The sequence below is a fragment of the Manduca sexta genome, chromosome 14 (assembly GCF_014839805.1).
Source record: "Manduca sexta isolate Smith_Timp_Sample1 chromosome 14, JHU_Msex_v1.0, whole genome shotgun sequence".
Classification (NCBI taxonomy): Eukaryota; Metazoa; Arthropoda; class Insecta; order Lepidoptera; family Sphingidae; genus Manduca; species Manduca sexta.
This window is the reverse complement of record NC_051128.1, coordinates 1344532-1368160: the sequence shown is the minus strand read 5'-3', so window position 1 is coordinate 1368160 and position 23629 is coordinate 1344532. Positions and strand designations below refer to the sequence as shown.

The window sequence follows — 23629 nt, the reverse complement described above, 5'->3', positions numbered from 1 at the left end:
TTGGTACCTCAGTCGTCAGTGCACAGCACAGCTTTTGCGGACGCGTTGTGTATAACTGTTTGTGCCCGGTTCAGTAAACTTCAGGTAAATACTTAACATACTGCCGAGTTTACGCTAAAGTGTGTAAAATTATTAGAGATGCATATCTTTGGCTTAAACTTGGACAAGTTGTCTGCTATTGGACTATGTTGTTTGTGTTTATATTCGTGTAGGAATTTCGGCGTGACGTCACATGTGTTTAACCGTTTTTGAATGAAACGTGTGTTTGTTTTAAAAGCTAAGTTCTGGTAAGAATTATATATAATAATGTAGGTCTTGTGAATTTAAAATGATTAGTGATGTTAGATATTCGCTGCGTTTAGAATCTTGATTGACAACTAAAGTAGTTATATAAAAACTTAACAGTGCAAGTTCGTGTAATAAATCCAGAAATTTAATTTCGGAAATATATTTAGAACATTTTTAATATTAAATTTGTTATATTATAAAAACAGTTGTGTGAAACGGAAAGTTTCTAACAGTTTTTGAGACATTTTAGCAACTACGTATTATTTATTTAGTACATACCGACATGTTTTATACCTATAAATCTTATATATTTAAATTGTTTAAAACATTTAAATTATTCCATTTATTTTTCGGTTAAACGCGGTTTAAATTGATCAATGTCAATGTCTTGTCTCGACTGCATTATAAAGATTAACACATGACAAATATTAGGAAAATAAATATTTTTAGGATATCATGAGAAGTATATTTAGAAGTTAAAACGAGAGGGAAAATAAATAAAAAGACTAAATTTGTGTTATTAATTTCGCATAAAATTAAAATGTAGATATTTTTTTTTATTTATACATTAGGGTTTTTTTTTCAAAATTACAAGTGACATTATAATTATTATTTTTACGGTTAGGTACTGGCCATTAGCTCTACCCAGCGCCATGCTGTATTACGGTTAAGTAACTTAATATTTCCTTTTTTAAATTCGGCAAGTGTTCTTTAATCTATGGAACGATAATTTTGAAAGCCACCTGTTTAATGGCGACCTTTTCTGCTTCATTAACATTTAATTATTAAGTATTTGCTTTTAGTCATTTAAGTCATTGAAGTTACAATTAAGGTGTCGTTTTTGGTAGCTAGATGTTACAGAAACACTCAATTGCATTGGCAATAATTGATTGATGATTGAATCAAATGTTGCATATTGATTGAATTAACAAATAATTATCCACAACCAATAATGCAAGGCTTTTGGCGGCAAAACTTTGCGAACTCTTTTTACCCGATGGTCCAAGGAGATAAATGTTTTGTTTATGTCCTTGCAAGCGTATTTACCAAGTAATAGTCATTCAAAGATTAACCAGTCCTGTCTTCACTTAAACATACTATTTTATTTGACACTTTGTACACATGGTATACAGGCGGACTTAATGCCATGGGCATTCTCTCCCAGTCAACCTTGGGGTGGTGTAGAGGACAGAGGCAGGTGCATAATAAAAGACGGTGAAAAACGCATAATAACTATTCATTTATCTTATAAAGTAAATCGGTAGATTATTTATCAAATACTATGAATTTATCTGTGCATTATCGGATCGGAAGTGAATATTTGCTCACTTATTGTCCCAACGTGGGGCCCGTGCCCGTTGTTTTTTTCGTATCATCAGCAACGTATATGGATTGTGTGGGCAACACTGTGTAGGTTTATCTCATAAGATTTGCCGTCCGTAAAGACTAAGGCAAATCATTTTTCCAGTAAGTATGTTTAAAAATTATGCACTGACCTAACATTGAAGTAGATTGAGGGCAGAAGGAAGAAGTTTCCCCATGTTCACTAATGTGGTTAAAACTATTTTAAAATAATTCACATTTGCAGTAAGTAGATATCTTAGTTTCTGACAACAGATAAGCATGTATCCTTGAATTATACACTCTCTCACCGCTGGGCAGGCTTCTTCTACTACTGAGAAGGTTTAGGCTTTAGTCTCCCAAACTGGCCTAGTTCAGAATGGCAGACTTCACCAAAATTCTTACGGCGAATTCTCAAGTGTGTAGGTTTCTCACGATGTTTCTTTCACACATAACTTTGAAAAGACAGAGGTGTGTGCTTAGGGTCTGAGTTTGAACCTACGTAATGTAACTAATGGTTATTGACTTTGAATTCATTAAATTATTATGTAAAGATGAGGTCTTGGGTCTTCGGGTTCGATGGGTCACATAATTTAATATTTGTGAAAATCTGGTTCTAAAGTTGACTTGCTAGTTTTACGTTTCTACTATACACATATTAGTATAGTTGTATCACATTATAGTATTGAGATAACTTTTCGAATAGGGTAAGAAGACGGCGTTATCAAACTTTTCACAAAAAAAATCGGATCCCTGACTCTCTACTCTTGTGGGAATGATAACAATCATATTAGGCTTTATATTCTGATCAAATTTAGAACTGAGGAAGATAATTACCAGGAGTATTATTAAATTAAAACCCGCGGTGGCCTTTTTTCCTACTATAGGAACTACTCCATCTGGGACGAGAAACTCCTCGTCTTCTGCTATTTCCCGCGCCAACCATCTTCGGCTATCACTTCCACAACCTTGGCAATGATTAATGTCAAATATCATCTTTAATTTACATGCTTTTCGTTACAGATAATAAAATGCATTCGATATGGAATACAAATTATATATTAATATTTATTTCGATTTTTCTATGTGACCAATTTGCTCCGAGAAATGTGCAGTAAAATTCTTACCTCCCAGTAGCAGTTGTGTTGGAGTGTTAAACCAAATTACAACGAAAAGTATGAGAAATATTTTATCCGGTTGTCGAAATTTCTTTCTGAATCAGACTTATGTGTTATATTTCTGGTGCTTTCTTCTCTATGGGCAATGGTTTTGGAGTAAAAGAGTGAAATCAAAAAATTACAACCGAAATGGTTACAAGTAAGACACGTATTTTTTACTTACATTTACTATGATGTATAAAATAGTGTATACAAAAACCTTATATTATTATGTCTAGTATTTTTATATCTTACACATAAAATAAAGACTCATTTAACTGATGCACGCAGGATGTAGTTTACTTTTGTTTATAAATATTTTATAAACAAAACTACATCCAGCTTAATGAATTATTAATTTAATGGTATAATTTACTTTAAAGATTGACCTTTTGAGATTGTCTTGGCATCACAGCATTCAAAAATAAAAGCAATAAAATTCTATGATATTTAAATTAAAAGTCAAAGAAATTAGCACGTATCATATATTCTCTTTGGCACATATACTCAATAATATTTATGAATCTGCAAAATAATTATGTAATAAATTTGTATAGATTGATGTATGGAATAATTTTATTGTGATTTTCAGATCGGTACTGGAGTGTTCCTCATTTTTCTTTTTTCTAGATAACTATATATACTCGTATATATAAATTAACATCAAAAACCCCGACGTAAAAAATCTTAAATAATATAAAAATAAAAGTACTTAGTGTAAATTAAGTGAAAAATGAAAATAAAAATGTAATTAGTTTCCCAATAATTATATTTACAGTTCTTATATCCCGTGGTCTTTACACTAGGCAAACCTGTTCCATGAATACCTTACAATAATCTTAACCTAATTACCCATATGTATATATTTCCAATTAATTATTTACTATTATGTACATTTCCAAATGACAGTCTTCTCACAAAATTTTAAACTTACAAATTAGTTATCTAGAAGCACAGAAATCCGAGTACTTTAGATTTATGATGATGGGTTCATTTTATTTGTTCATTTCAAAGACAGACTTAGGAGGCATACAGTATTTGCTAGTGGCACCCAATCTAAGCTAGGTTTGTATCTTGGGCTAAATTAAAACAATATATTATAATTAAACCAATGCATATTGTTTCCTGGCTCATGTATAACCAAATAATCGTTTCACCAATATTCTTAACAACCCGACAAGTTATCTAAACTCTACCAATACTCATAGACTTGTGACATCTTCATGCTTGAATGTATAAGGGTACCATAACCTTAAAGGAAATAAAAGACATATTTCATGAATTGCGAGTATCATAGTCTTGAAGGTAAAAATAAAAGAAAATAAAAATTAGTAATGTTATAAATTTGTTGTATAATCTATGGATCTCGCGCATGCGCCGTGATGACGATGACGTCATAACATGAGTCGTGCATCCTTTATCATTCACTTGACACCAACCCCTACCACATCTGAGATGCTTTAACTTATTTATTTTTGAGAGGCAGATAATTAATTATTTGCACGCCGCTCCGCTCGTTGTAAAGTGTAAGGCCGTATTATGGTGAATCGCTGCGTCATTTTGTCATTCCATGATATTAATACAAAAAGTATAGGGTACAACCACACTGGCGATTTTTTCCCGCAGCTTTTTACAAAATGGCGTACTGAATAAAACCGTTTATAGTTTTTAACATGCAAATGTACTTGCGGTTACTGCTTTCGGTTTATTGGTCTGTGTTCGGTGCAGTTTTTTTCATGTATATCATATCTTTATTGTACTTATCTTATTAATAAATAAATACATTTAAAAATCCGTAATTCGTGTACGTTAAGCGGTTTTGTGGTTGCGGAAAATAACCACCTGTGGTGGAAAACCGTAGTACGACCTTAGGCTAAATAATCTCTATTAAAATGAAAGTTTCGCTATATAGGTACTGTTCAGGGCTAATATGTTAATCTGTTGAACAAATATCATCCAAATCAGTTCAGTGATTTCTGCGTAACACGCAAAATATTCAGATTTTTTAATTTGCAATAATTTACTTTATATAATAAAGCCTTTTATTTCCGAAAAACGAACAACAAAAATAATGTTCTTCAATTGTTAAAATTATTTTTAATTATTACGCGAATTCTCGGTTTCTATTGTCTATCGCGAGCTATAGAATATACTTAGGATCTATTTAATAATGCAATCTGTCAGTTATCATATATATATATATATATATATATATATATATATATATATATATATATAATGTATATAGTTCCCTTCATTACCATTCATTTGCGACCTTGACTTTTGTATTTGATCGCCTTTTATTAAATTCTATAATGAGAGTTTATTCAAACAGGCATTTAATAAGATGTTATAGTTATAAGATTTTGTTACATTTTACATAGAATCTAAATTGTCGGAGTACAGGGCCAGCCGTGTCACAAGCTGGCCGTCACCACGCGTGATTTGGTTACACAAGCAATGAATTTACATATGAATCGGTTGCCGTGCATCTGGTGTGCGATCTCTTTGTGGCTAGGCGACTAGATTCTGTTGAGCCATATTTTATAGAATTAGCTGTTATAGAATTCCACTAGAAAGGTATTTAAATTCGAAAATTGTAGTTGTTTGATTTTTATATAATTAATCGGTAGCGGCGATAGCCTAGTTGGGTGTGGAACGGACTGCCAAGACGAATGTCCGGAGGTTCAAATCCCAAGGGCACACACTTCTGACTTTTCTAAAAAATCATGTGTGTATTCTTTGTGGATTTATTGTTCGCTTTAACGGTGAAGGAAAACATCGTGAGGAAACCTGCACATCTGAGTAGTTCTCTATAGGAATTTCGAAGGTGTGTGAAGTCTACCGATGCGCACTAGGCCAGCGTGGTGGACTAAGGCCTAATCCCTCTCAGTAGTAGAGGAGGCCCGAGCTCAGCAGTGGGCAAGTATATAATACAGGGCTGATATTATTATTATTATATTAATCGGTAGACGAGCGAGTCCACTTGCTTGGTAAGTACAACTGTCCACAAACAGATGCAAGCTATCCTGAACTGTATTTTGTTCATAGTATTTTATAGCTTCCCTAAGTCTCTACATTATGCTCTTTAACCTGAGAAGATAAGTCTCATAATGTATCGTACTACTCAATAATTTAATATTTTTTGGTGAAACTGATTAACCATATTAAGTCACGTTTAGATTATGCTAGCGATCATTAGTAATTAGAAAATCTTACTTCTTTCATCTAACTGATGCGAAAGTTTGTCAAAATGTTTGGATGTTTATATTTTTGTTAGAAATAAACGCGCGTAGACCATATACTGGATGTTTTAATTTTCTTATTGTTTGAAATGACGAGACAAGCGTGCCATTCGCCTGATGGTAAGCGATACGTCTGCCCATGAACAGTAGAAACACCATCCAATACCTTGAATTACAAAGTATTGTTTGGTATTCCACTGTGAAGAAATATTAAGTCTTATCATATCCAGTAGTTACACTGGCTATAATGTTCTTCAAACCGGAACACAACAGTGACTACACACTTCTGCTTGGCGATAAAAATAGACATTGCGGTGGTACCTACCCAGGCGGATTCTCACATATGAGAGACCTACCACCAGTGAAACGAATTAACACATAGGCTACTTTTTATTCCCATAAATTGCTCCAATGGAAAATAATGTTTTTATCTATTTTTTAAAGTAGATGGCACTAGCGTTTAACAGTGTTTTAAGGACTTTTATAGCGGAAAAAGCAGACGAATCCACGGGCAAGACCAAGTGCATGGTATTAACAATATTTATATCAAATTCGCAGTGTGTGATCGACCAATCACGACTATAAACAAATTTAGTGATAATTTTGAGTTCGGACAAACTTTAGTGAAGAAGATAAATATTTACATGGGACATTTTAAGTACATGATAACCTCGTTAGGAAGGAGTTGTTAATTCAACGTATTTGTCGAGATTTGGATTGATGCCCCACTGTAGGGTGTACATGTAAACACTTTGAAGAGGAATTAACGTTAACAACTTGATTTGATTTAATAGTTTGTCTCTAAAAGTTACCATTTAAGTATTTTTATTTTAATGCTCTAGCGTCTGTCTGTCTTTTCAGCCTAATGTCTTTAAAGGGCTATATATTTTAACTGTATATAAAATGGCATGTATCTGGTATTTTGTATCCCTAAAATAGTTAGTAGCAGGTAATCGAAAAAACATAAATTCTGCAACATGCTGGAAGAAAAGTGTTGCGCTGATTCCTCATTAAGTGAAATATGAAATGCCATTGGAGTTGTTTTTTTAAGAATATCTTGACACATAAAAAAAAAAAAAGTACCTATTCTACGGAATATTCTGCACATGTCTGGATCGCACTTGACCGCTCACAATGATTGCGATGCGTCATTTAATGTTTGTGATTAAAATTATGTGTGAAATAGATTATTAATTAATTTCCGACGTATTGTATATGATAAATTATTTTATCTACATTTTGAAGTATATTAATAACCTAGCAGCATTAAATAGCTTAGCGTAGATAGCCTAGTTGGTAATAGAACGGATTGTCGAGACGGAAGTCCGCAGGTACGATGCCCAGTACCACTTCTACTAGACTTCACTAGACTGCTCTGACGCTTCATAGTAATTCTTTCAACATAGCTCGAACAAAACGTTAGAAACGGGTATAGTTTACAGTTTAATTAAACTGAATGTTATAATATCGTGAAACTGAAACTTAGCAGAGCGCGACCGGCTAATCGTTTGTATCAACACTGGCTTTGCCTTGCAACTTCGCTTGCGTGAAAGTCTTCTCAAAAATACGTAGTTTTTTATTTATATTTTTAAGAACTTGGTCAATGTGGGTATTCTATATAGTATTTGACGATTCCTCCGTCGGAAGGGGCTAGGGATTTCATAAAAAAATCTTCTAAATTTACTTAACGATTTATGTGTGATACCTAACAAATAGCCAAATATGACTTTTATACAAGTAAGTATCTATTTATAATTATAAATAAGAGCAGTGCTAGGGACTCACGCACATTTTATATGCATAATTCGCCCGAGTTCTGTTGAACGTAATTTTAAATTTTTATCTTAGCAAGATTTTTTGCACCTAAAGACGAAAAGCTGTTTTGATGTCGGTTGACACAACTCTGTAATCAGTAGTCATATCATAAAGAACTGTGAATTACGATGCACTGTACTGCATTTCGCTAATGGTTCAGCCATTTTTATATAACTATAAAATTAACAAAACCTACTTTGTTCTAAGATTTCTGACACTCTGAAGAGGTAGAAGTAATATAAATTCTTTAAATTGTACTTACGAATAAAAGTCAAGAGTTGAGAACTATAAATGCATTGTTTACCGTAATGATAACAGCGTATCGCAGGTCACAGGTGATTGTGACTAAAATGGCTATTAATGTTTTTCAACGTGTTATAATTTGAAGTGTTCAAAATGGCTATTAATATTTCTCAACGTTTAACCATTTCAACCTAATAAAGTCCTTTTACGAGCAAAAGTGACTCCACTGCACCTGATGATAAGTGGAGTGGGGGTCCAATATCTCGACTGACGAGAGATGATTACCCCCCAACAGTCGACACAATTATGTCGGCCTGTTGGAACCGGATATACACAGGCTGATCTCGGACGCGATGGGTCACTATGGCGGGTTTTATACACCATTTGTACGTGATAAACACATGTGATATAATCATTTTATTAAACCACCTGTATTTATCATTCAACTATTTATTTATTGTAATATTATGCGAAATATGTTTAGATAGTCTATCTCGCTCTCACACCCGCCACTGCAACTCCTTTTAGCCAGGATCAACAATGTCAATTTATGATACCGATCAGTGATCTTTGCAAGAGTCGAGGAGCACTAATCAGTCGTACCCCGTAACAAGAAAATCAAACTGAAGGATAGGGAGTTTATTTATTTTTCCATGATGTTTGGATTAGAAGTAAACGCAGAATTCGCGGATATTTAACGCAAAGACTAACCTTATTCATAGAAGTTATTTATCTAAGGATTGTGCATTGCTGTGATAACAAGTCTTATTTCTCAGTGCTGACAACATGGCAGCCTTCGCAGTGCATAGACATAGGGCCGTTGTGATTGGCTAATATTGAGATACCACTTGAATCTAGTTGGTTGTCAGATAAACAAAGCTGAACAAACAACAAGCTGTCAGATAAACAAAGCTGATAAACAGACTTGTTATCACAGCAATGCTCCGTCCTTAGATAAATAACGTCTATGAATAAGGGAGTAAATCTTGGACAACATACCTATAGGCTTCTTCCCACATGAATTAGACAGCTGTAGTTTTGTATTAGTTGAATGAGGAGACGCTCATGCCGTTCTCCTGATGGTACGCGATACGACCGCCCATAAACAGTAGCAATACCACAAAACATTGAATTACAAACTGCCTGAAACTCCACTGCACTTGTCACTGAGACATAGGATGTTAAGTCTCATAATGCCCAGTAATTACTACAACGTCCTTCGAACAGGAATATTATAGTGCTTAAACATTGCTGCTTGGCAGTAAAAATAGACAAGTTGTACCAACTAAGACAGCCTGTCCCATACGAGAGACAAGCAATAAGGGTTGATACCAGGAATACCTTTAATCCAGTTTCTGGAAAACCTAATTTATATCTATAGTAGTAAGGTATCAAACTTGAGTTCCGATTGATCTAATAAGCCTCTAGCTAGGCCGGTCACCGTCACATGCTCTCGTATATTGTGGGTCAGGGCTGGCGAGTGCCACATTGATACTAGCAAGCTGTTCTAGGAAAATTCCGGAGGTCATTGGCCTTAGAGCTTAGTTAGGTATCTGGTTGAGGAGATATATGCTTACCTACCTAACTTGTAGTATTAAGAGGAGGAGGGGGATAGGGGGGGGGGAGGCGTCAAAATTAAAACAAAAAAATGCACTTAATAACATTGATATTGATTGGAAAGAAAATACCGGCCTTACGAACCATCGTGAGATCGTTCGCGAATGATGTACAAGTTTTGGAAAGCCAAAAAAATCCAAAAATTATATTGTTTCTTTATGCAAAAAACGTCGTTTGTGACGAGTGTGTTAATATTCTAAGATATAAGAATGGAGCGGATTTTGCAACATAAATGTACAATGGGGGTGAAATAGACCCTGCCAATCCCATTACAAGGCGTGACATTAACACAAGATCAAGTGCTAGGTCCGCGCGCACGTGCGCACTGAGGTCACTTCCTGTAATGGCGGCACTTCCGGATTCATTGCTCATAAATGTCATGATATTACAATATAAATCCGCATTGCGTGTACCCAATAACTCAGTCACCTTGCGCGGAGGTCGTAGTTTCGAAAACCATACGTTATTTCTCTTATATGGCGAGATGATATTATCAAGTTGTTCGACACCGCCAACGAAAGACCTTTCGCGGTATAAGTCATATGAGAGATTTTTCGGGAAAAATAGCTTTATATTAATCTAGGACATGCTGTATCTCTGTGCCGAATCCGGGCAGCAGTAAGAAGGGGTATACAGAGGCGCAACTAGGGCACCAAGTGTGTTCCGTCCCATGATGTGATAGGGGGCGAGCCTATCGCCGTATCGGGCACAAATTTCAGACTCCAGGCTTATACTGGTTGCGCCTCTGCATACCACTTCGGGGATGGATGATGTGTTTGTTTTGTTTGTGAACATCAACTACAGGGGATATAAGGTTCGTCAAAACTTAGCCCACAAAAAAAAAATTACATGCTCGAATGGAAAATCGAATCCGCAGCCTCTCGTTTCATTCTGACAAAAGATTATTTAAATATGCCTTTTGAATGTGGTTCAAATAACACTCAAAAACATTTAAATAAATCGTTCATAATACCTTTCTACATAGTAACATGTATATTATAAAATTAGCATTTATTTAAAACGTCTGAATAAATCATAATGTTTACTTTATGTAGAGTTTATAAAATTTTAGATCTGTCACTCGCTTGTAATAACTTCAGGGATTAAACCCAATTCATATTACGTTAGGAACACGTTTTTTTGGGGTATCAGCCAATAGAAAATCGGTGTAATTCTTTTGACATAGATAATCAGTTCCATATAAAGTGCAATATAAATAAATTAATTTTAGGGGCGGTAATTTTGAATACTTGTTTACCCTATCATAAAAAAGAAAACAAAAACATAGTTTGGTTGTTGGCGACCGAAGAGAAGCAAGCATATTTAAACGTCATAGCTCCTAAACTGCAATGCAATGGAGTTATGTCATATGTATGTAAAAGTAATATGTTTTATTCAACGACTAACCGGATTCGATGTTATGACAATGCGACTGTGACTTGCCTAATCCATTTGCGACATCAAATACGTAACTAAATGCCAATGAAAGCATGTTAAACCGGTTCTTGGTATAGTATATCATCACGCCTGCAAAGAGAGTAGATAGGCATGCTAACAAACTGCAGGAAATTTGACTCATGATGTTATAGAAACTCTTTGGTACATGTTATCAAGTCGCAATGCAGATTTTAATAAAAATAAACGTATTTATTTTTAAACTCAAAATGCCAAAGTTTAAAATTAGAAAAACACATTAATTAATCATGATTCAAGTGCATTAGTTCAAGTTCAAAGTCCTCTTAATCATCCGAGCTCCATTTAGCCTAGACGTTTTGCGAAACGTCCATTTCCGCGTACAACGTTACCCCAACTTCTAACCGGACCAGTTTACCTTGGACTGTCTTGTTAGTTCACGTATAAGCCGCCTTGATTTGCCAATGCGTTTATTTTTTAATTAGTAATTGGAGCTCGGCCTTACGCGCTAGAGGTCGGTTGAACGATTTCACTTAAAATATAGGGGCTGGTATCTATTTTTTTTTCAGCACGACTAAGTGACTTGCCAATTGCCGAGGAAACCATCTTTGTCGACTGACAAAAGAAGGTTTCCTTGCCACTGTATCAGCTATGTTGCTTCCTCCGTTTAAATAAAATCAAGTGACAAACTAATTGATTAGCCAGTTATATGTACATATAAAAATAAGAAACCGGTTTTCTATTATTGACCAGAAAATAATAAACTACTACTTAAAAATATCCGTGGGAACAAATAGACATCGTAAATCGTAAAACACGCAAAAACGGATTTAATTTTTTTTTCAAATATTAAGCTTAACAAGTTTTTGCTCTAAATATAAATTAAATTATGAAGAAATTTTGCCATCTCTTATGGTAGGGTACCGGATGATTTTGTGCCCATGAAGAAACTAGATAGATAGGGAAATAATAAAGATATTAGTTGTCCAAGGTAGATGCCATTAAGCATACTGCAGGCTGCAGACTGAAAGTAAGCTATTTTAGCAAAAGTTGGTTAAGGTCAGGGAGCCCTATTCCGTCTATAGAAGCGAATCCGTCTATTTGCTATTACGGGCGTTCTATTCCAAGGACAGCTTCGATAGCCGAATAGATAAGAGAGTCGAAATAACCCCATTTACCTATACAGTCATCAAAGCTGTTCTTCGATTAGAAAGCCTGTAATTGCAAAAAGACGGATATACCCCTGTAGATGAAATAGGACCCTTTACATTAATGTCGCCAGCATTCAACTTACGATTGAAGGTGAGATTTTTGATCCAGGAGAGGGAGGGAGTCAACACCGAAATTACGTATAGGTAGACCTAATAATTCAACGCAAGTACATATAAAAGTATATAATTTGAGAGTAGGCTTGCTGCGTCCTGGTGCCATCCAAATATACACAAGATGTTCTAATTTAGCTAAGTTTATGATCTGTAAATCATAGAAGGAAAAAACGATTTAAAACTATATTTTTAAGTTTTCAACATCATTCTATTGACCAAGAATTCCAATAACATTCCGTTTAATGAACAAATCTCATTACCATTATAATACCACAACGCATACAGATGTCACGATAGGTTAGCAATTACGGGCGGGATTTGCCAACAATTAATGCGAATTAGCAATGATGGCATAATCAATACAATCTGCTCGTATTTATCAATGTTTATCTTGAGGATCTTATCTTAAGACCTTGTCTAATGTTAAACGATTAATGAATGACTGTTTTTTAAAGCATATTTTACACACACTCACACACACACACACACACACACGCAGAGAGAGAGAGAGAGAGAGAGAGAAACACATACACACATATATACAAAACAGTGAGGCTATAACTCACGCTTAACAAATTATTTCTCAAGACACAGACCCAGTCTAATTTTAGAACATATGGCAATCATCTTCTGTATTTTTCTTATATCTAAATAAAGATTTTTTCATGAGTCATGTTGCTAATAATGACTACGAAGCTTGTGAGTATGGTTGGATGTTTGTTAGAAGAGGTTGAACAGCTTTTGATTTTGTAGACTGACATCGTTCCGGTTTGAGGGTGCCTTCAAAGTTAATTGCGACAACGCAAAGAATGCTAAAGTAATAGATTTAAGGCCGCTTTTGCCGCTAACTACCGCACGGAAATTTACATGACGCCCTATTAATCATTATAGCCGCAAGATGTCCACGGCAGAACATAGGCCTCCTCCGAAGATTTCCAAATCGATCTATTAGAAACATGCATACATGCATGCAGCGACCTCCTGCTCGTTTAGGCTACTTTTATTCCAAAAAGTACATATTAAGATTTTGATTTCGACAAGTCATATGGGCGAAGCCGTGAACGAACATTAGTGTAACGTATTTCAAAAGAAACATCACCACTTATATTGCACCCTGTCATGACGTGAGAAAGTTATTACACCGTAGACACCTTTGATATACAAGTATTGTCTCACAATGTTGCAATTTTTTACAAATTGCTATTGGAAAGTATATATTATTACGTATCTACTGTCTTCATTATGTTTTTATTTATGTTACTAGATAATGAGACGAGGATATCACTCGTCCTCATGCCGATGACCCATAAACAGTAGCAACACCACCTAAAGTTGTATTACAAAACATACACTGTACTGCGCTGTTCGCCCTGACATTAAGTTAGTCTCATAATGCCCAGTAATTACAAGGTACTGGCAGTTTCTAACTAGGAATCAGTCTTTATTGAAATAAATCAATTTTTCGGATTTTATTGCGGTATTTATATTATAATTTTCTTTTGACGATTCGAAGACTGCAGCCTTTATGGTGAGAAAGACTGAGGTATTGGTTTCGAAGTCAAAGTTACAATATCTACCTACAAATACATGGTGCAGCTCTTTATTTATTTCTCTTTTATAAAATACAGTCTTTTTTACAAAATGTCTACCATCTAATAATTATTTGAGAAATGTAATGTGACTGCCGCGATGGCTTAGAAGTATTACGTGCGCGACTTGACCACAACTCTGAGATCCCGGGTAGGGCACTGGTATTAGGGTTTTCTGCTCATTATCAGTCCGGGGTCTGAACTTTGTGTCCTACATAGCGATAAGCTCGCATCATATCATGGGACATACATGGCGAAAAGTGAGAGTCTATGATATACTTCTGCCTACTCCTCGAGGTTGTGTGTATAATAGATAAGGTTAAAAATAAATTATCTATTAGCGAATGAAGTCACTTGCATATCTAGTATTGAAAACATAATAGTTTTTACATTATAATGGATATGCAAATGTTTGCATTATCTATAAGTACCTCGAGAGACGTCAATAAACAAATGAAAGCTATGCTTTCCGCGTGACTTTGTTCAAGTAGTTATCGTTTGTGACATATCACGAGTTGTTGACGACACATCATTGTGTTACGAACAATTTGTGTATTGTCGGTAAGTGTTTAAATATATCGATTATATTACATGTTAAAAAGGATGTTTGTCCGTTTGGATGCGACGACATTCTCCAAAGACATTCTGAGAATCTTTTACGGATAGAAATATATAATATTTTATGTGGCCAAAGACGCTAAAGAAATCTAGGACTACCCTTTTTTACTTACAGAAATCAAATAACCCGTGACTGATAGGTATACAACCAGCTTTCCATTAAAAAAAAAAGGAGTTTTTCTTTCCTGGTTTAAAAATTAAATCCAAGTATTCTCAGCTCACAGCCCTACTACACGGGCCCGATTTTTCAAAATTTTATTTCGATACACACTTGCAAGTCATAAAAATTCTTGAGTGGAGACCAAGTACGGTTAAATGCACGTGACGTCCTCTTCTGAATGGACAGATCGTAAATGTTGCAGAACCTTGCTGGATCCAGGCTGCTTCTTATAGCCAGACATCTTTAGAGAGACCTATTTTCAGCAGTAAACTTTTAAAGGCTAAAGAAGAAAATTATGAGTTTAGAGAGGTTTCTTTTCTGTTTTTAATTTGATATACGTTTGGTAGCCTGACAAGGGTCAGCTTTTATAATATATAAACATATTGGACTTTTGAGTCAGTGCTTTACGCGCAACTCTGAAAATTAAGTGACCATGCTGAAGGCAAACCACTAACGGGTTATGAACCTCGGCTCAGGACGGCACCAACTCGTTATTACGACGAATAGCAAGAGTGGTATCGTCATCTGGGTCTCTCAGAACTGAATGTTGATGATTCTCCATTTCAAAAGAAGATGTTCCTAGGTTTTGTCTAAAATATGAGCCATCACCATGAAATATTTCAAGCTATTTAGTTCTGTGTTCTTATAAAATTAAGACTACATTTGCCTTTTACGCACGGAAATGTATCAAGTTCATAAGTAAATGCGCAAATAAAACGTACCAAAATAGAATTATTGACTTCCCCTCTGATTCACCTTTGTGTTTTGCTTTTTTATGTTAAAAAGCAGCAAAAATTACTTTTTTGCCTTAACTTTAGTATATGTCTTGCATCACGCTTCCCTTTTCGGAGATAGGCAGAGGTCTAACAAACTTTCATTTTATAATCTTATATGTTTTGTTCAAAAACGAACTCTACCTATTAATTTTTGACCAAATGTTCTTTTTCCATCGGAGTATTTTCCAAGTATTTAACAATTCTTCACGTAGAACTACTTTCCCTACCTGGGCATCTAAATCGCTCATGACTATAAAGTATCAGACTATCTCGGTGGCGTAGTAGTATTGCGTGCGCCGTATACTTCTCTCAGGTCTTGAGTTCGGACCCGGGTTGGGTAGAGTAATATTGGATTTTTTTTCATTATTAGTCCAGAGTTTTGAATTTGACCCTAATATGGCAATGGGCTCATCCTCTCTTTAATCTACCCTAGTTACATCTCTGCCTATCCCTCGTAGGTTAAAAGCGTGTTTGTGTATAATATTAGTGTTTATTGTTTCCAATGCAACCTTTAGCGTTTCATATAAAGAATTTCGTCTCTACATTTTTCGGTAGGTGCCTATGTTAGAATTACAGTAAAAAAAAATTGGCATTACTTTTAGAGAAGCTATTCTGAATGGCAAAGATGTATTTAAAGGACTTTCCGACAACACTTTCACGCAAATGGAACTGCCAGCAAAAACTAGTATTTAATAATTTATCGTGAAACTAAACGCGTGTGCACCATGACTGACTAGGTGAGAAGCGTGTCTAAAATTTAAACTTATTCAGCGATCTAATTTGAACTTTATATTCAAAGGTACAGAATTAATATTGCTCTACCACAATAACCAGACGTAATATCGCTAAGAATTTTAATTTCTGAATAGTTAAGATCTACGCTAAGGAATTTTTAATTTTAAAAAACATTTTATTAAGTATATTTTTTAGTTTATTTGTATCGACCAAACACGAAGTTAATTAGCGTTGATTCCGTATTTAAAAATACAGAACACGAAAATTATTTAAACGTGTTATACAAAAATGGCAGGTCATAAAATCTAAGCGTAATCGTTTCCGCAATTTGCGCGAATAGAAATGTGCGGATGGAAGCGCGAAGGGCACGTAAAGGCAGAAGGGAATCGCGAGCCAAAGAGCAGCTCTAATGAATCTCATTCCTGTCTCAGTCGGCGTACATTTAAAGTAGGCCCTCTGTTTACCTTAATTTATCGATATGCAATCTCGACGGTTGATAGTTGATGATACTATATTTTGTCTAAAATTAATAAATTTACCTATTGGTACAAACAGTGCTGGATAAAGCACGTTTCGTTAATTATCTACCTATTTATGTTTTAATTTTTATTTATAAATATGATCATTTCGCCAACCATATAAAAACATCTTTACAACAATATTAAAAATTCATTCTGGAAAGTTTACGAAAGGCTTCCACCGAGGTGAACCGGGTAAAATTCCGCCAGCCTTGCGCAGGGTCACTTCCTCGTTTATATAAAATGTCAATCAAGAGTTCTGTTGGTTAATTTTAACGGTGTTTATTTTGATGTATGAAAGTCCATAATTCCATGTCTTTTATACACTTGTTTGAAAGTAAGCGCTATTTGTCTATAGCGCAATTCAATCAATCAACAATTCAATGATGCTCAATAAATATACATCACTTAACAAGGAGCTGGAAAGTACTGGGAGAGCGAACTATATTTTACGTGTATATTAAAAATAAACCTTATCCTTTAGAGAGAAAAGTTATTTATCACTACGTGTAGATAATATGAAGAATCAAAAACTTCAAATGAATTGCAACTCTACCGTATTTTTGTTTCTCTGGCACTCATGAGAAATGTCACTTAATAGACCGGAAATATAATATAGTTTTTCTCTATCTACTTAGTCTGTTTTTTCGGCATCTATCAGCGTTATATATGTACTAGTTCTTAAGGTTAACTCTTATGCCCTTTTTCCAAACATTTTGTTTCCCAGTTATTCTGAGTACCTACGTAAACAATTGTATTACATTTAAAGATTCACATTTACTTAGTGTTTTAATCTACCAGCTTTCATTTTTTTTTCATTTTTTCACCAGCTGAAAGAAATACGTAAACTAATTAATATTCATGGATATTTCTTTGTTAAGATGTTTGTTAGTGATTGACTGCTGACTGAGTATAGCGGAATAAATAATAATTGTTATATGTGTATTATACCTATGGAGAATATTATTTTGAGTTTTAAAAGTTATATCGTGATCTTCCGAGCTTCATTTTATTATTAAATCTCAAAATGTCAGTTAGACATTTCGAATACCGGACATTAAAATTGCATTTTAATAACCAAAAAAATACTGTTCGGACTGGTCTTTACAAGCCAAGTATTAGGTATTAGAACAAAAAGGCGATAAACCAAAATGAGTAATAATCTAAACGATTAATAAAAGTTATAGTTTAATCTAAACCTTAATTTTACTTTAATTAAACTCACGGGAAATACGTAAATGAAATACGTAACGAAGGGAAATACGTAAGTTATATTTCGGCGGTGCGTCATTTGGAACTTGACTCATACCTTTCCGGAAATTTAATGTAGAACCGCATTTACCTCTTTTATGGTTATTTTGGTAATATAAGGGGTTTGGAGGTGAATTGGTACGATTTGAATGTATTTTTATAGTTTTAAATTCATTATGCCAACTTAAAATATTAAATATGAAATTTTTGGATTAAAACCTTATTAGTGTTAGATATGCAACACGCAATTTTTATAGTTTTAAATTCATTATGCCTATATAACATATCAAATATGGGACTTTTGGACTAAAAACTTATTAATGTTAGGAACGCAACACGTAGTGGGTACGTTACCCAATCCTGAAGAATGAACAGAAGCTCTTATTTACAAAGTGAACTCAATATCGCCTGACCCAACTACGTAGTAAAAATTACTGCTTACCAAAGGCGAACAATTTTCGATTCAATTTTCCATAAATTGTGTAAGGGAAGCCAGCAGGAATCGGATTATATGGACCGTTCCTTGGATACACTGTCTACGCTCGCTTGGGTGTAAAAGGGGATTGGAACTTATCTGACTCTCTTCAAGAAAAACATGTATTGAGTGAGCGCATGAATGCTATGCTCCTGATAGATCTGAATAGCCTCTTACACGTTCATGTGTATATTTATTTTTTTATCGTTTATTTTATGTAAGGATTCACCCTTTCCAGATCACAATGAGGGGTTTGGAGACCCTCGTCATTCTCCAGCTGGTGTACATCACCAGCTGCATGGATCAGCTACACATAGTCTATGAATGGAAGCAGCTGGACTACCAGTTCCCCTCGCCAGAAGCGCGGCAGCAGGCCCTGGACTCCAAGAGTTTTGTGCCGGAGAACAACATCCCCATGGGGCTAGAAGTCTACGAGGATAGGCTGTTTGTTACGGTGCCGCGGTGGCGGTACGGGGTGCCGGCTAGCTTGAATTATATTAATTTGAAAGGTAAGCATGTTTGAAATAAATAAATTACTTTATTCATCACTTAGGCGAACAAAGTTGTACTTATGATACGCCAAAACAAATTAGAATAGTCATTATTACTATGGACATCTTAAATTAGAGATAAAATTAATAAAAAGGCATAGTAACCTAAAGTAGCCAGCTCGGGCTAGTAGGAAAGGGAAAATTTAGAAATTACGCGTCGCGTCCTTAACCGGTGAGGACAATATATTTACTACTTGGCAGAGGGCGGCAAATACAAACTTTAACTACTGAGACATCCAGAACATTACCCACATAAATTATTTTCCGGGAGGCGCCAAATGATGATGATGATGACAAAGTTAAAAATATAGATGGTCGGGGGCGGCATTATCCAGATTTTGCCCCGCCTACAATAAATTCAAGATCCGGGACTGTAATCATCTCTCGTCAATCAATACTCTACCTGGGCACTCCACTTGTAATCATTTGCAGTGGGGACTTTGCTCTGCCCGTAATAAAAAACAAACTTGAACTTGCGCCGTCGCTTGGATGTCTTGAAATCCGTATTGGTTTGTTAATCGATTTTAAGAAATCTGCATGTCCTTCAATATTTTATACAAATATGTCACAGTCTTCGTGATAATTAGTGTTATTAGTATAATTATAAAAGCCGTCTCTTTTCTTTTATTATTATTTAAGTTAAAACGGCTTGCCATTAACAATGTCCTGTTATTAACTTAACCGCGGGGAAACACAGTAATACTGGTTTCAAGATTTTATTGATTAACTCTCGTTTGAGACATACAGTAAAGTCCCTTTTTAAGGAACTTGATATTTTAAAATTTATTTATAAAAGGTGTATTTATTCGAAACCACAATTTTGTTTACCCGCCTTGATTAATCTTGGGAACTGGCCATTTATTGCCGAACTTACTTAATAGATAATAGAACTAGTAACAACGCGAATAACTATAAGATAAAATAACCCATCTTACTATAATGCTCTTATAAGACTGTGCCGCTTATATAATGAACTATCTATAAAACATTCCGCACTTGATATTCACACAAAATAGAGTTTCCAACGTTCAGTAAAATACATATTATCCACAGCGCACAAGTCAGATACAACTCCTGTATAGCCTGCCTTACTTTAATCAATATCTATTATTTGGTAACACAAAATACAATGGTATGGCTACATACATAATTGTCTTAAAATATATTGATTGTAATCTGTTTTGTTACCCATATAAATAAAAAAGATTTAAGGGGCAGTGTTTTCTAAGAACTTAATTAAACACAAATTAATATTTGAGTACTTGGGGTTCAGGTGGGTATCCTAGATATCATCAATTACCATTCCACCCCTATCACGTGCGTGTCCATGACACGTAACAATTTAAACTGTTAGTTGGAGTTACGTTTAAAAAATGTTTGTAAAAGATTAAATCATAAAGAATTATTTGATTAATAATCACATACGTACTTTATTGGTATTGTTTGCATCATTGAATACGATTTAGTTTTTAGAAAGTTGTTAATAAATAAACTAATTATAAAAAATAGTTCTGACCCCACATTAACATGTGAATGTTCAGTTTTGAGTATCGACTATGTGGACCTTTTAGATTCAAGTTCTGAAGCCGAAACAAAGCCGATATAAACACTCGTGGATCACCAACTCTTATTGTCAATATTATTACAATCATTATTATATAATTACTTTTAACTGTTTCCAGACAACTCCACCAGATCTCCAAACCTCATCCCCTACCCAAGCTGGGCGGCCCACTCCACCGGGCTGGACGGGAGGCCGCCAGAGATCGTGTCTCCGTTCCGAGTGCGCGCTGACCGCTGCGGCCGTCTCTGGGTCCTCGACAACGGCAAAATCGGTAACTTGGAGAAGAATACCACCAAATACCCACCAGCTTTGATCATCTACGACCTGAAGACCGACAACCTCCTTCGCAAATACGTCTTCCCTGAAGACCAGGTCAAGCAGGATTCGGGCTTTGCCAACATAGCTATAGAAGACACTGATTGTAAGAATACGTACGCTTACGCCGGTGATTTGGGTAAGCCAGCGATCGTAGTATACTCATGGGAGAAGAACGAGTCATGGAGGATCACTCACCACTATTTCCACCCTGACCCCTTGGCCTGTGACTTCAGTGTTAAAGGCCAGAACTTCAGTTGGACTGATGCCATCTTTGGCCTCGCTCTATTAAAACCTACCACCAATAGCAGCAACTTCAGCACGTTGTACTTCCACCCAATGGCAAGTTTCGGTGAATTCTCAGTCTCTACTGAGTATTTAAGGAACCAGTCGGTAGCCGAGAGTAATTTTAACGCCTTCAAACTCTTAGGAAACCGAGGCCCTAACGCCCAATCCAGTGTATCCTTCATTGACCAAAAGACAGGAGTTCTGTTTTATTCTTTAGTCAACCTAAACGCTGTTGCTTGCTGGAAAACCTCGAATAAGGAGTACCTGATGAAGAACCAAGGAAGAATATACATGAACGATGAGACAATGGTGTATCCCACGGACATAAAGGTGGACTACAACGATACCTTATGGATTCTTTCAAATAAAATGCCGATTTGGATGTACGATAAATTGGATCCAAATGAAGTGAATTTCAGGGTGTTCTCAGCTCCGGTATTGGACGCCATAAGTCATACGACGTGTGACATAACAGCCAGATACGATATATTGGATAAGTTTATAAATAAAGTGAAGAACACGACGAACAAAATCGTGTCGAAGATAAAGCCGAATTCCTCTGCGGAGGTGCGGCCGATGTCGTTCGTGACAAGCGTGCTGCTTAGTTGGCTTATTGCTTTTGTGATTTCTAAGTGATTTAGTTTTAAAGCTATTGAAAATATGTTGGGGTTACAATGTGGTTGGAAGCCGTGGTTAATAAATGATTTATTAAATAACACCTCAATTGTAGGTATAGGCTAAGCTTAGCGACATTTCCGGCTTAAGTGTGTATTCTATACCAAAAATATGTTATAAACTATAATTTTCTGAGCTAGAAATACAAGCTAGAATCTCCCCGATATCACGGCCTAAATAGACCAAGAAAGGTCCACCTGTGAGACGATAAGTATTTAAGAAATATAAAAAAATCTTAGCTTCATAAAAATCATAACAAATATCGTATTCTTGTAATGTATTATTCAACCAAAATGTATGACTAGAGATTAATTGTTTATTCGATTTGTGTTTGTACGCATTGTAACTCGAACATATTTTCCATTTCTGTGATTAATCCGGCCATAACGGATAATCCGTGAAAGCTGTTACCGCTTTATTTATTGTGATTCAGAATGTGTGTACTTAAATTTGAAATTTTGTTGATAAAAGGTAATGCGACCAAACATTTCTGATTTATTGTATGCGCTTTAAGTGATATTATGTGTGAAAATTAACATAGTGGCATGTACAGAGTATTGTCTTTGTAAATATTATTAATATTATTATAATATAGGTACTAAAAAAGAGTTGTCTTTTATTTATTTCACTGCGTGTTAGTTTCTGTACTGGTAGCGCACTCTACTATGATATATAATTTGAGTACTAGTAGCGCCCTCTACTTTGATACATCGCTAATATTAAACAATAATACTAGGTATTTTGTTGCTTTTTTTTACATATAGAAAGTTCATAATTATTATTTAGTAATATTATTAAGAATTTTAGGCCTTAAATAAAAAAAGAATAAAAAATTTTTACTCTTGTTTTTAAAATAGTTCCATATATATTGAAGAGATGTCGCTTTAGTAAACTTTTATTATTTGGCTATAGATGTCACTATTATCAATCTATGAAATTATATTTCGCTCGGCTTACCGCCGTGCCTGTCCGTGATTTTAAGCTCTTATTGAATAATGGAAGGAATGTACACAGGGCGTTAAAACTCACCACAGTGTCCCACGTGTGTCGCGTTTCGGGATCAGACTGTGTATATCCCCTAGTATTCGCCACTGAAAAGTAGCTTATATGTTAATCCAGACTAGGGGTCGCAAACCGGTATCCCGGATTTCGAAAATACCGGAATACCGGACCAAATTAAAAACTTCAAAATACCGGTATTGATTTTACAAATACCGGGATTTTCGGTATTTTCGGTATTTTATTTTTATAAAATTCAGTACAAAATGTGTGTATAATTATTAATTTTTCGAGTTTTAAATCGCAAAAATTTAAGCTGCTTGCAATTTCATTCATTGGTATAGGCGTATATTCTACAAAGACCGAGCAAAATACATGGCTTATGGCTATATTGCTACTTTTGTTTTGTTCTAAGCATAGCGGTGTTAACTGTTAATTGTTATTTAAATAAAACGTATAAGAAATATTTTTTGTTCTTTAAAGTCTATCCTCATTATTCATAGACGTTATTTATCTAAGGACGGAGCATTGCTGTGATAACAAGTCTGTTTCTTAGTGCTGACGGCATGGCAGCCTTCGCAGTGCGTAGACGTAGGGCCGTTGTGGTTGGCTAATATTGTCATATAACTTGAATCTAGTTGGCTGTCAGATTAACAAAGCTGAACAAACAG

General features: G+C 35.1%; 1 protein-coding gene across 2 annotated transcripts; it reads left to right on the top strand.

Annotated features, from left to right (window-relative positions):
• LOC115447489 (protein yellow) lies at nt 1-22567 on the top strand. Of its 2 annotated transcripts, none has more exons than XM_030174575.2 (3): nt 1-84; nt 18805-19075; nt 20800-22567. In XM_030174575.2, exons 2-3 carry the CDS (start codon nt 18811-18813, stop codon nt 21918-21920), a joined length of 1386 nt encoding a protein of 461 aa, XP_030030435.1. In that variant the 5' UTR covers nt 1-84; nt 18805-18810; the 3' UTR covers nt 21921-22567. The 2 variants fall into 2 exon arrangements, with proteins under 2 accessions (XP_030030435.1, XP_037294478.1); XM_037438581.1 differs by lacking the exon at nt 1-84 and adding an exon at nt 266-287.
• The last annotated feature ends 1062 nt before the right edge of the window (nt 22568-23629 follow it).